Genomic DNA, 14,277 nt, shown 5'->3' on the forward strand with positions numbered 1-14,277 from the left:
CTTCTCAATCAAGCCAAAATTGGGCTTCCAAACTTAATTTTTCACTAATTAAGCCCCTAATAAAATTAATTTTACCCTTTTAAAGTATAATTAAATCTTTACACTTAATTAAATCCATCAATTGGATCCAAATTAATCTTTAAATGTAATTAAAATTTAATTTTGCCTATGATTAAATCAAATTGACGTATTAAAAATTTCATTATGTCCTTGAACTTGATTTTTATATAAATTTATTCAATAATCATTCAATTTGATCTTAAATTTACTTCTTCTTCTTTTTGGTATAATGGGGTACAATTAGGCCTTAAAACTTCCTCCAAAATTATTGCTTAATTCTCTGGCATGCTTTCTCCACGTTGCTAGCTTTTATTTTATTTTTATTTCTTATTTTTTTAAAAAAAGTGAATTTTGGAGAGTAACCCGAAATTGGGTTATGACACTATCAACCCTTCTTTTCTTGTGTAGTTAGGATGAATAAGAAATTACTATAAGAAAATGAATCTAAAATATTAATGAATCTTTACCACACTTTAAGATTATATTGTAGCTCATTATAGATTCATGTAGAATTAGAAAATTTTCAAAACAAGTTCTCACATCCTTGTAGAAAAAGGATCTTTGTTAAATAAAAAGTCAACAAGTAAAAAAAAAATAACAAAACTTGTACAACATCTATATTACAAGTTCTTCTCTAACTTGGATTCATTTAAAACTTTAATCCAACATAAACCAATTTTTCTGGGATTTTCAAGTTAAATTTTAAATTTATCCAATAGTTAAATTTTTAATTATACTTAAAAATAAAAAATTGAATAGTTGAAAATTTTATGATAAAATATAAATTTAATCTTATTTGGATTGTATTATTAAAATAGGTGTAGGTGATATGAAAATTACCTTAGCGATATTATTTATCTGGGAGTAATTATCAGAAGGTGGCCAAACCGAGTCTTGATTTATCTAAAATCAAATTTATTAAAATTTACGAGTAAATATAGGTTACATGTGTTGAACACATAAAATGATGCAATAATGATAAACCAACAAAACAAAACAATAATGTTTTATTATTTTCAAAAAAAAAAAACACGTTGCTTTTGCATAACAAAACAAACACAATAATTACCAAGACGACAACCACAAAAGCACGTACAATGATTTTCCAACACATCCACATAAAAAGCCATGTGCAACTCATTCACACCCAAAAGCCGTCATGAACTGTTCATGTACTGTTTTTTTCTTTATTGTTTAATATCTTGGCACTGTAGATTATAGTTAGTTGTTGTGCCTGCGCTAAAATGTTCACTGATATTGGTATCTTCTTGAATAATATTTTTTTTTTTCATGTGATGGTTAATGTTATCAATTTAAAATTAATATTGGCATTGAAAAAATTATTCATAATAGCTACAGTGAACCGAAGATTAATTATTTATGGTACGGGTTGGATATTAAAGGTTTATTTGAGAGTGTAATAAATGTTATTTTAAAAAAATATATTAAAATAGTTTATTTAAATATAAGGTTAATTTCTTAAAAACATTAGAAGAAAAACCAAATAATTTATGGTGTTGAATGCATGTTATTGTGTCACACGGTGCATCCACGTAAAGAATGCATAAGGCAAAGTAAAAAAATAATAAAGAAAAGTTTGAAGAAAACCTTGCCCACCCGTGGTCCTGGGATCTTGTTGTTTCATGGACAAGGAGGAATTCAGAAGACAGAGGAAACCATAAACTTAACCTTACCCGTGACTCTGTCTTGACTTGATGGGCGTGGGTGTGCTTTAATTGTAGCCAAGTATTGGAAGTATTACCCTTTCTTAGAAACGTGTTTTTAAAAAACATAATTTTTTTATTCCACCGTGTCAACCAAAGTGGCTGGCATTGAATTGACAAGACATGCAGTGTGTCACATGCGTATTTAATCGTAAGGTCAATTTTCTTCTTCTTCTTCTTTTTTAAGTTGATTTTGATAGTTGGACGGTGATTATTTTTTAATATAAAATATATTCAAATAATATTTTGAATTTTAAAAAATTATTAATTTTTAATATTAATACGTCAAAATAATTTAAAAATACAAAAAAATAATTTAAAATAAAAAATTTTTTTTTAAAGAAATATTTTTAAAATATAAAAATAAATAAATTTTAAAGAAATATTTTTAAAATTTAAAAATAAATAAACCATTACCTTAAAACAAACAAGTAGCATGTTTGAGTTTTGTCACCAAAGAAATATAGAAAAATAAACTGTTCAAATCACTTTTAGAAAAATAATATTTATGATTGGTTAATTGTAATTTTTAAAAAAAAATTGATAAAAACAAATTTAAAAGCTATTTAATATTTAAATTGAAAAAAAATTACTCTTACACGAATAAGTGTTATGTTGTTATACTAATTTACACTACAAAACTAAATGCTCTATTTTTATATCAATTAAAAGTTTTACATGATGTAAGATTAAAATTGTTTTGAAAAGATAAAAAAAATTACATATTTTATTTATAAGAAAATATTTTTTTAATGGATGCATGTGATTTTTTTAAATGTTTTTGTTGGAAGCAAAAAAATTCCCAGAAATAAATTATTTTAAAAATATTATGTGTAATATCAATATATATGCACATTGAATTCTTCATGGTTTTTTAGAATATGAAAATCTCAATCAGCAAATTCTTCGTGGTTTTTTAGAATATGAAAATCTCAATCACTTTGTTACATAGTTTAAAATCCGATTGATCGGGCTGGAATCAGGTCAAACTTATTAAAAAATAAAAATAGTTAAAAATTGAGGTGATCTAATAACATCAAATCAATAAATTTAAATTAAAAAAAAAAAGATTCAAAGTGATAATCGTCATAATATATATACATATACATTTACATGCATCCATGCATGCATAAGAAAAATAAATAAATTTTATTTTTGAAATCAATTTAATTTAATTAATTAATTTTTAAAGTCAATTAATTAATTATTCATACTACCTCTAAGTTATTCTTTTAATTTGAGTGAAAAATTGTATCTTTGAATTCTACAAATACATTCATATTTTAAATTTCATAACCTCTTTCTAAAGGTATTTCTTCAAACTTGAACAGAGTAGTACTTAAAAAGATATTACTTTTCCCAATTTGATATCTTGATATTAACATAAATCAATTAAAAAATTTCTGGAAACAAATCATTTTAAAAATATTATGTGTAACATCATTATATATATATATATATATATATATGCACATTGAATTCTTCACTTTTTTTAGAATATAGGAATCTCAATCACTTTATTACATAATTTAAAACCCGGCTAATAAAAATTGAAATCAAGTCAGGTTTATAAAAATAAAAGTAATTAAAAATCTAGTTAATTTAGTAATATTAAATCAATAAATTTAAATATTAATGAAAAGATTTGAAGTAATGATAATCATAATATATATAAAAGAAAAATAAATAAATTTTCTTTTTGGAATCAATTTAATTAATAAATTTTTAAAATCAATTAATTATTTATTCATATTATCTATTGCGAAGTTATTTTTTTAATATGATAGAAAAGTTATATTTTTGAATCCTACAAATATATGGGTACGTAGAAAGTTTTTAAAATTCATAAACTCTTTCTAAAGATATGTCTTTAAACTTCTACATAATAGTACTTAAAGAGATATTATTTTTTCAATTTAATATTTAATATTAATACAAATCAATTAAAAAACAATAAACTTGATAGGCATGGGTGTGTTTGAATTGTTGCCAAGTTTTGGAAGTATTACCCTTTTTTCAAAACGTGTTTTTTTGGGAAAAAACAAATATTCCATTTCATATCCCAACAACTGGGCTGACATTGAATTGATATGTCACAAAACATGCTTTTGCATAACAAAACAAAACCAATAATTACCACGACGACAAGCACGAAAGAACGCTTGATGGTTTTCCCAATATATATATATACCTTTTTCAACATGATTTCACTGTACTGAAAATCCTATAATAATTCATAATATTTTTTAATAAAAATTATAATATTTTTAATATATTTTATAATTATTTATAATTATAATTCTCAATTAATTTAATATTAAAAAATAAAAATAATAAAAATAATTTTAAAAAAATTATTAAAAAAACTATATAAAAAGATATTATAGTAATATATAATGTTTTAAAAAAATTATTAAAAAAATTATATAAAAAGATATTATAGTAATATATAATGTTTTGTGAGAAAAGTTATAGTGTTTTTTTTATATAATAAAGTTTTATTATAAAGTTAAATTTTAATTAGCTTAAAATTAATAAATATAATTAAAAAAAAGATATTAATGCCATGGGACATTGCCATCTAGAAAATGGGTGTCAATGTTATGAAAATTACCTTAGCAATATTATTTATCTGTGAGTAATTATGAGTAGGTAGCCCAACCGGGTATTGATTTATCTAAAATTAAATTTATTAAAATTTACAATTAAATATAGATCACATGTAGTGAACAGTCATGTGCAACACATTCACGTCCAAAAAGCCGCATGCACTGTTCATGCACTGTTCTTTTCTTTATTGTTTAATATCTTAATACTGTAGATTAAAGTTAGTTGTTGTGCTTGCGCTAAAACGGGAATTGATACTGGTATTTTCTTGAATAATCATTTTATTATTTTTTATGAGATGGTTAATGTTATCAATTGAAATTTAATATTAGCATTGAAAAAATTATTATTTCATATTATTAGACATAAAATGTTTTATTGTCAAGTTAAAATAAAGGAAAAAGGGATATAATAATATTTTTCAGTATATTATTATTATTAGCTATTTAGATGATTATACTTGAATGTTGTCCTTTGCATAACCTTCTCATCCCTGTCATGAGTAATCTTAGCTTATCTCACTTTTTATTAATATAAACTAGGTATATTATGTATATTTTAGAATTGTAATGTTTTTCACTTAAATTTGCAATATTCATGTTAAAATTTTTATTATTGATATATAAATATAAATGTTCCTTTCTATATTTGCATTCCTGGAAATTTTACATGTATATGATGGTTTTTATTTTTTTATAATTATTATTGTCTATTATTATATGAGTTAATGTGTTATGATGAGTATAATTGATGTGATTTGAGATCCCATGATAATTGAATTAAAAATTGAATATGTAAATAGAAGTGAAATGGGTCTTAATCAATAACTTATGATATCTTCGTACAGGAAAGAATACATTGAAATTTAAATATAAATTAATGCAGAATGATTTTAAAAAATATTTGTGTTACAGCACGTGTTGTTATTGGGTCTTTTTTTTTTCTTTTTTCTTTTACAAAATGTTTTTTAAAACATTTTGAAATTTTTTTATTTATTTTTAATTTTATCATTCAGTTTTAAATTACTAAATATTAGATTTTTCAATTTAATCCTCATTTTTTTAACATCTAATCTTTTTTTCCTTAACCCTTTTCTAAAATTTTTATTTATTTTCAATTTCATCCTTCAATTCATATTGGTTATATTATATTTTTTAATTTGATCTTTATTATTTTGATTTTGATTTTTTTCTTATATTTTTATAAAACTATTATTTTTAATTCAATTTCACCCTTCAACCAAAAAAATATTTTTATTTTTTATGTCTATTTTTATCCATATTCTTTTAATTTTTTGGTTCCTTTACTAAATTGATTTTTTTTTTTAATTTTATCCTTTAATTAAATATTAAATTTATTTTTTATTTCAGTTTTAATTTGTAATTGATATTTTTAAATCTTTTTGTATAATTGAGATTAATTTTCAATTTTATCTTTTAATATTTGATTGATTGAGAATTAAACTTTATGATTTTTTTAAATAAGATGCTTCAAGTTTAATAACTAATGTCACAAATTTAAAAAGTTAACACATATTTTTTTATATAAAAAAAGTTGTATAATCCTCTTTTTTTTATTAAGTTATTCTAATCTCGTGGTATAGATTACAAGTTTATCAAGATATTTCAGGTTGGCTCATCCTTGATACTAGGGTTACAAGTTTATCATATTAACTTGGGTTGGTAAAAATCTTTTTTATGCTTTTTTTTTACCAAATTTTTTTCTTCCATATTTAAGGTATGTTTGGGAGTGCGGTCGAACTGTATTTTTGAAAAGTTTTGAATTTTTTCTACTTTAAATTAATTTTTTTGATGTTTTTGAATTGTTTTAATAAGCTGATGTAAAAAATAAATTTTTAAAATAAAAATTTATTTTAATATATTTTCAAGTAAAAATTATTTTGAAAAATAATATCTAAGAAATTCTCAAAGAAACCCTAGTAGGATGTGAATTGAGCTCTTTTGAATAAATAATTTTCCCCAAGTTATCCATTCTTCATCTAATTGAAATAATTTTCCCCAACTTATCTACCCCAGTCAAGTATACGATGCAAGTCGCGTGTGTGTATATATATTTTAAATATGTTTGTGGTAGCTTAAACATAATTTTTTGCACAAAAAAAAAATAGTCCTCAACACAGTGAAGCGGAACCAAGACTAGTTTATAACTAAATAACATGGTAGTGTCCACTTACGAACCACAATCTATAACTTACCAAATATCCACTCAATAGTTAATTCTATGTTTCATTTTATTTTGAGTGATATAACTTTATTTTTCATAAAAAAGTAAGATAACTTCTTTATTTTATTTTTCTTCGAAGACTTAATATCCTTAAACATAAAAAAATATTTTCTTAACTCTCAATTTTCATATTAGTCTACTAGTGCTATGGAGACATAAATTTATAGTTTATAGTTAATATATATTTTGCTGTGTTTGTTATGTAAACTCAAGATAAGAGGCAGAGTGGAGACGGGATAGAATTGAAGATGGATAAAGTTTGCAAGGATAACTTTATATAAGAAACAGAGGAAATTCTAGTTGGAAAGTGAAGGGGTGTGTGACAGTAGGGACTGATGTGATAAGGAGAGTTGAGAGAATGGATCACCAAATGTTTAAAAAGATAAGTTAAAAAATAATATCTTATTTAATATTTTTATATGTTATTTTAGATTTAATAACTAAATAGTCATAATGAATTGAGTAAAAAATATAAGTTTCTAATTTGTGATGATTATTAAATTAAATTAATTAAAATAAAACTATTTAATACTGATTCCAAGAATATTACTCTATGAGTGGAACAACAACGTATGTATATTAGACTAGCTATGTGACCTGCATTTATAAATAATTATATGTACAGTCGGACTAGCTATGTGACGTGCATTTATAAATAATTATATGTACAGTCGTGTTCAACACATACTTGTATATAAAAAGGTTACAAGTATAAATCCAAAACTTGAGTATATATACAATCAAATAAATCGTGAATATATGTATTAAAAAATAAAAATAAAAAGTAATTGATAATAAATAAAGATAAAAATAAAAAATAAATAAATATATATAGATCAAAATATTATACACTACACATGAGTTTTTGATCTGGTTGTGTTAAATAACTTTATTTATCAAAATTAAATTTTAATTTAATTAAATGATAATAAAAAAAATACATATAAAATTAATTAAATAAAATAAAAGAAAAAAAATATTATATTAGGTTACACATGTTAAAAATATTATCTAAAAATAAATATTTTTTATTTATATAAAACATTAAAAACAATTATATGAATTAGAATAATCTTTTCAAAAATTAAATGCATACAAAATAACTACAAATTAATTTTCATTTCAAAAAGGCTATATAAACAAAATAAAAGAGAGAAGGGTATATTAATTTCAATATAAAAAAGTCATTTTTTTTTAAAAAAAAAAAGATCAGGTGATGTTGGGCCTGACCCATTTTGTTAGGGTCCGGGCCCTTAATATATTTTTTATTGCACATGAGGTGAACCACTCATATTTGTTTGAAAAAAAAATTGAGCCTTAAGGTTTATTTGCTCAAAATTTGTTTTTGAACTTATTTTTTCACCCAAAACACCTAAAAAATACCCTAAAAACCTTGACAAACTCATATATAATATAAAAAAAACCCAGAAATCCATCATAAAATCTGAAACTAAGTCAAAATAAAAAAAAATTCTCGAGTTCAAATCTGTTATTTTTTATGCACTTTCAAGATAAAAAAGCACATAATATGAGCTTCCCTCAAAAAATTAAATTATTTGACACAGAAATTAATTGTTTTGGTTGTTAAAATTAGTGGCAACAATATTTTTCTCTCTCTACTACCACAATTTGCCAACTTTTCTCTAACCATGGACCAAAAAACAATACAAATAAACATTTTTACCAAAAGTATTTTTTTTAAAAAAATTATGGAAAGACCTAAACTGTATAAACTGCATTATCTTTAAAGTTTGAGCAACTAAGTGTATTTGTTGCCAAATTTCTTACACACCATCCAATTTTGAAGCCTTTTTTATTGCGGTCCATCTTCTTCTACTTCCATCAATGCCTAAAAAATCAAAAGTAATTAGTCTTTAAATATGACCAAATCATCCAAAATAAAATTTTAGGAACAAAATGAATAGCAGGTTAATAATATTTTGTGAATATGTGAACAATGTTATTCATATTGAAAAATACATGCCCTTTAATGTTTTGCTAGATCAATGACTCGGACTATGTCATGGGCCAGTCAAAAAAATATTTAAGCACGTAAAAGAGATGCTTAGACGACTATAATATTTATAAAGTAAGAAAAATATGATACTCAAGTCATTAACTTGACTGAATCTAATAAGATTGGATAGTCTAATAATTTGATTTAAACTACAGGCAATAATAACAGATGAATTGTAAAAAAATAATTGACAACAATCAACCAAAACAAATGAGCTTGCTGAGACGATTTAAAACGAACCAAAATAGGAAAAACAATTTACTCAAAAGAACCATAAAAAAACATTTGTATTTGCTAATTTTCCGGTAGTAGAGCATTAATATTATACTTAGAAGGAAAAGGAAAAAAAAACAAGAAGATTGGTGGCAACCCACTATCACTCAATTGTGGACATCGTCCATCACAAAAAAAAAAAAAAAACTTGAAGAGATAATTCAAATCCAACTAAAAATTTTGGACAACAACATAAGAAGAAATCACATGGATCGTTGCAGCAACATCTCGGAAAACCAAACCAAATCAAATAAAAATAAATAAATAGAGTATCCGCCTATATTTAATAAATCAATTCTATTTAATTCAAGAATAAAATTTCTTTTAAAAAATAAACTTAGCAAAGAATAACAAATAAAAGGACATGAGGTAACCCAATTAAATAAAAAAATGATAAAATCAAGTCATTGAAAGCATGAAAACAAAAAAAACTAAGCTTAATTTCTAATTAAATAAATACTAAAGGATAAAAAAAATTATATAAAAAAATGATAAAAAAAGAAGAAGTTAAAACAATCCTATGCAAACCATACTAAGGTGGTTTAATTTTCAAAGTTTGCATTTGTGAAATCTTATATATAAGTTTAACCAAGCTCAAATCCAAATCAATTAATATTGAAAAATTAAATGAGGTAAAAAAATACCACTTTTGAAAATTATGCAAGGTGAAAAAAAATAATAAAAAATGAGAATGAAATACATTCGGAAATTTGCTTATAAAGGGTGGAATAAAAAAAATGCAACTCTAAAAGTTATCTTAGACTACAAAAAAATAACAATAAGAAATGACAATAAAATTTGTCAAAGTAAAAAATTGAATATGGATGAAATTAAATAAAAAATTTAATTTCCTAAATTATTTAAAAACATATAACAAAAAAATAGGTACTAAATAAAAATAAATAAAAAGTTTAAGGCCTGACTTGAAAAATTAGGTGGTGAGGCACAAAGATCGAGAAACGAAAAAGTAGAAAAAAATGACAGTGACAAACTGATGGCAAAGAGCCTTCTTATTGTCTGAGTCAACAATATATTCTTCATTTTTTTAAAAAAATAATTAATACATATAATAGTTCCAATAATAAATATTTTACAATAAATGGCTGGCATCTTTATGATCTCCATCCTTCTCTATAAATACCAATCCCGAAACCTTCTTAAACATCATGAAAACTAGCTATATTCCTGAAATGAGGTTCTGGGCACTTTCAGTTTTATCTTTATTGTTGTCTCTATTACTAGGAGTCTCGGCGGATACTGCACAATGCGGATTGCAAGCTGGGAATGCCACATGCAGAGACGACCTGTGTTGTAGCAGCGGTGGTTACTGCGGTCTAACAGTTGCTTACTGTTGTACAGGCTGTCAAAGCCAATGCCGTAACTGCTTCTTCACAGAAGAGATTTTCGAAGAGATGCTACCGAATAGAAACAGTGACAGCTGTCCTGGAAAGGGATTCTATACGTATGAAGCTTTTTTTGAGGCTACTGAATTCTACCCTGGATTTGGCATGACTGGCGATGATAACACTAGAAAGAGAGAGCTTGCTGCTTTCTTCGCCCAAACCTCTCAAGAAACTAGTGGTAATTTATGGCATACTACAAATGAAACTGTATATTCATTAATTCTTTGCATCACATCACCTCACATTTGATTTGATCAGTTGACTAATTGTTTGCGGCTAACTCGGGCGATGTATAGGACGGAGGATAATTGGAGACAATGCTCCATTTACGTGGGGATATTGCTATGTTAACGAGCTGAACCCCAACTCTGATTACTGTGATCCAAAAACAAATTCTACTTATCCATGTGTAGCCGACAAGCATTATTATGGCCGAGGTCCTCTCCAACTTAGGTGGTGAGTCCAATATACTTGGGTACAATTTATTTATTTTTTCCAGCATACTCTTTATTCTCTTTCTTCAATTTGATCTTTTCAAACTAGTGTCTCACTTTAAAAAAATAAACAGATATCTTAAAATTAATCTCTGTTCCTTCATTCCTTTTCCGGGTTAGAAACTGGATATCATATTAAATTAAATTAACGTTGTAGTGATATTTGTTATATATTTGCACTGTGTTAATTCGATATTATGTCGTACAGGAACCACAACTACGGGAAATGTGGAAATTTTTTAGGGCAAAGATTGTTAGACGAGCCAGAAAAGGTGGCAACGGATCCAGTGCTTTCATTCGAGGCAGCACTCTGGTTCTGGATGACTCCACAATCAACAGGTGAACCGTCGTGCCATGAAGTCATCACCGGAAAATGGTCTCCATCAGAAGCGGATATTGAGGCCGGCAGGAAACCAGGCTATGGTTTGCTAACAAACATTATCACTAATGGCAGTGAATGTGCTAAAGACAAGGAAACAAGGGAGCAGAATCGCATTAAGTACTATTTGAGGTACTGCGACTTGTTAGGGGTTGACCCTGGTGAATACCTTGATTGCGACGACCAAAAGCCATTTGAGGATAATGGACTCTTAAAAATGCTGGGAACCATGTAGTTTGATGCTAAGGCTATTGCTTGGAATTATAAAGGACGTCTATGTACCCCATATAATTAAATAACGCAAGCAATAAATAAATAAATAAAAGGCCAAGACATTTGGCTTGTGTTTGTTAGTATTGATTACTTATATACTATTACTCCATTTATAGCTAGCTCAGTATGCCAGTATTATATCTCTGGCTGGAATGTGCACTGGACTAAACTCATATGTATTAACAAATGAAATGAGGACTGCGCCGAGAAAATTAAAGGTTTATGGTCAGATTCATCAATTTTCCAGTGTGTTATTTGTGCATACTGATACAAAGAGACATGCCACAAAAAGATCGACCGGGAAAAAGAACACCTGCCACAAAAGATTTTTCTTTTGCTCCATATTGGATATGTGGCTAAAATAGTTGGACCTATCATATCGTAATTTTGTTTTTCAAGAAAAGAAAGAATGAAAGTGCGGCTATCCAAGATCCAAGAAGTTTCAGATTTATTCCGGACTTAATTTTTTATCCTTCTACCATATGGATTTTTTTTTAATATGTGATGAATTATAGAAAAATTTCAATGGATCTTGAGCTTCCATAGTTGATAATAGACTGAACTTCTCCGATGTACCTTCAAAATAAAGTTTCCTATATGTTTCCGGGACCAGTTAGTTTTTGTGTTTTTTGTGTCTTGAAAAACATTATATGAGAATGTCCAAATTAATTGTCCAGCCTCTCTTTTTACCTATCCCTTTTGCATATAAAATACTGAATTACCCGTGATGTAAGCCCATGTATCGTAAGGTGATACCGCTAGTGTAGCTCGCCCTAGCAACTGTAACTATCAGTAACTTACTTGATGAAAAGTCTCATGTTCATTGACTGTAAAAACCAGAGCTGTAATGAGATAGCGTGAAAATACTTTATGAATTATTGTATGACAGTACGTGTTATTTCATGTGCCATTACAGGTTATTTGTTGAAAAAGGTTTGGTGATGATTTGTTATTGGTTTGGAGATCCGAAGAATGTTTTAAAATACACTATGCTCATACTCATGAATGAGATTTTTTAATATTTGGATAATAGATATATAATCATAAGTTTATGTTAATATTTTTTAAAAAAAAAGTTTTAAAAGTAGATGGTTAGTGATAAAAAGTTCAATACCTATAAATTAATTCTTTATCATGGGATTTATGGAGTTTCAGACGATAAAGTCAACGACTTTTAAGTTTGAGATCATAACAAATTAGAGAATGAGTTTTAAATTCCAAGAATAAGAGTATTTTTTTTTGTATGATAAATGCTTTTAAAATTAAAGTATGAATACTCAAGTAATAAAAAATATGAATCATTTACGTGGATGATTCAGGGGGGTCTTCATTGTCAATAGAAAGCTAAAATCAAGTAGTATACAAGTTAATAGAAAGACTAAATTCAAGCAGGCTGTAAATACTAGATAAAATTTTTTCTCTTACAATAGATAGCTCCGTAGATCTAGCTTAACATATATAGCTCCCTAGAATTACTATATCTAAGACAATTTTTTCTATGTAAATGAAAGGCTAATCTCAATAAGGCAAGTCAAACCAATCTGTAATAAGGCAAGTCAAACCAATCTGTTATGGTATCAGAGCCTTTCTTCTAGAATTCTTAAATCTTAGTTTATTCTCAGTCATAGCTTCATGAAAAAATCAGATAATATTTGTGTCAAATTTATTAGCAAAAATTATATTACCTGAGCATTTCAGTTGGAGATCTTTCTCAAAGGAAAGGAGTGATAGGGCCACATAGATGACAACGACAAAAGAGACTTGGCTGTTGAGGGATCTGTTGTTGCGCGACAAAAGAGGCTGGCTGTTGAGGGATCTGTTGTTGCTAAGACAGCATGGGTTGTCAAAGATGCATAAATCATGTCTTGGATTCTCAATTCTATGGAGCCATATATGATCCTGTCTTTACGTCCTCATAGATCAACAAAAGCTATGTGGGATTACCTCATACAAGTCTATAACCAACATAACAATGCTAGACGTTTTCTGCTTGAGTTGGCTATTGCTAATTATACCTAAGGAGATCTCTCTATTCAAGATTACTATTCTAGATTTTTGACTTTGTGGAATGACTATTCTGATCATGTTACAGCTAAGATTTCTGTAGAAGGAGTGTTAACAGTGCAGTAAGTCCATAAAATCAGCCAACGAGACCAATTTCTGATGAAATTGCAACCTGAATATGAACCAATTCGTGCCTCTCTAGTCAATCATGATCCTGTTCCATCCTTGGATGCTTGTTTTGGAGAACTCTTTCATGAAGAACAACATCTCCATGTTCAGACCATTATAGAGTAGATAAGAGTTGCCCCAATTGCTTACAACAAAAGGAAGGGTCATGGTATGAGTAAGACACAATGCTATAGTTGTAAGAAGTATGGTCAAATTGCTCCTCATTGTCCTAATAAGTTTTGCAACTACTGCAAACAGCTAGGACACATTATTAAGGAATGTTCTATTCATCCTCCACGTCTCAACAAAGCTTATCACACTGCTTTTACCACTATTGGTCATTCTACTCCACAGACTCTTGTTGGCTCACCTATCTCACAGCCTCTAGCAAATTTATTAACTAGAGAGATGGTGCAAGAAATGACTGTGAGTGCTTTCTCTACACTTGGTCTTGACACGACGAAAAGATTAATGTCTTCTCCCAAGTATAGGAGTGTCGAAGTAATAAATAACCCCGCAAGACTAGGGTCGAACCACAGGGAGGTTAATTGTATAAATTACAGATAATAATAATACAACAACAATAATAAGAACAACAACAACAATAATAATAGTAATAACAATAACAACA

At 26.8% G+C, this 14,277-nt stretch overlaps 1 protein-coding gene across 3 annotated transcripts in view; it reads left to right on the forward strand.

The window, feature by feature from the left end:
* The window catches only part of LOC105140947 (endochitinase WIN8), a 25,756-nt gene that overhangs the window by 7,599 nt on the left and 3,880 nt on the right, over positions 1 to 14,277 (forward strand). Inside the window, exons 1-3 of one of the 3 annotated variants that reach the window (XM_011047996.1) lie at positions 10,106 to 10,506; positions 10,625 to 10,784; positions 11,031 to 11,703. In XM_011047996.1, coding sequence (XP_011046298.1) covers positions 10,116 to 10,506; positions 10,625 to 10,784; positions 11,031 to 11,436 — 957 coding nt within the window. In that variant the 5' untranslated portion in view covers positions 10,106 to 10,115 and the 3' untranslated portion in view covers positions 11,437 to 11,703. Of the gene's footprint in view, positions 1 to 10,105; positions 10,507 to 10,624; positions 10,785 to 11,030; positions 11,704 to 14,277 lie in introns of those variants that run through there. The other 2 variants (XM_011047998.1, XM_011047997.1) reach the window with 2 other exon arrangements.

Source organism: Populus euphratica, unplaced genomic scaffold (assembly GCF_000495115.2).
Source record: "Populus euphratica unplaced genomic scaffold, PopEup_1.0 scaffold136.1, whole genome shotgun sequence".
Taxonomy (NCBI): domain Eukaryota; kingdom Viridiplantae; phylum Streptophyta; class Magnoliopsida; order Malpighiales; family Salicaceae; genus Populus; species Populus euphratica.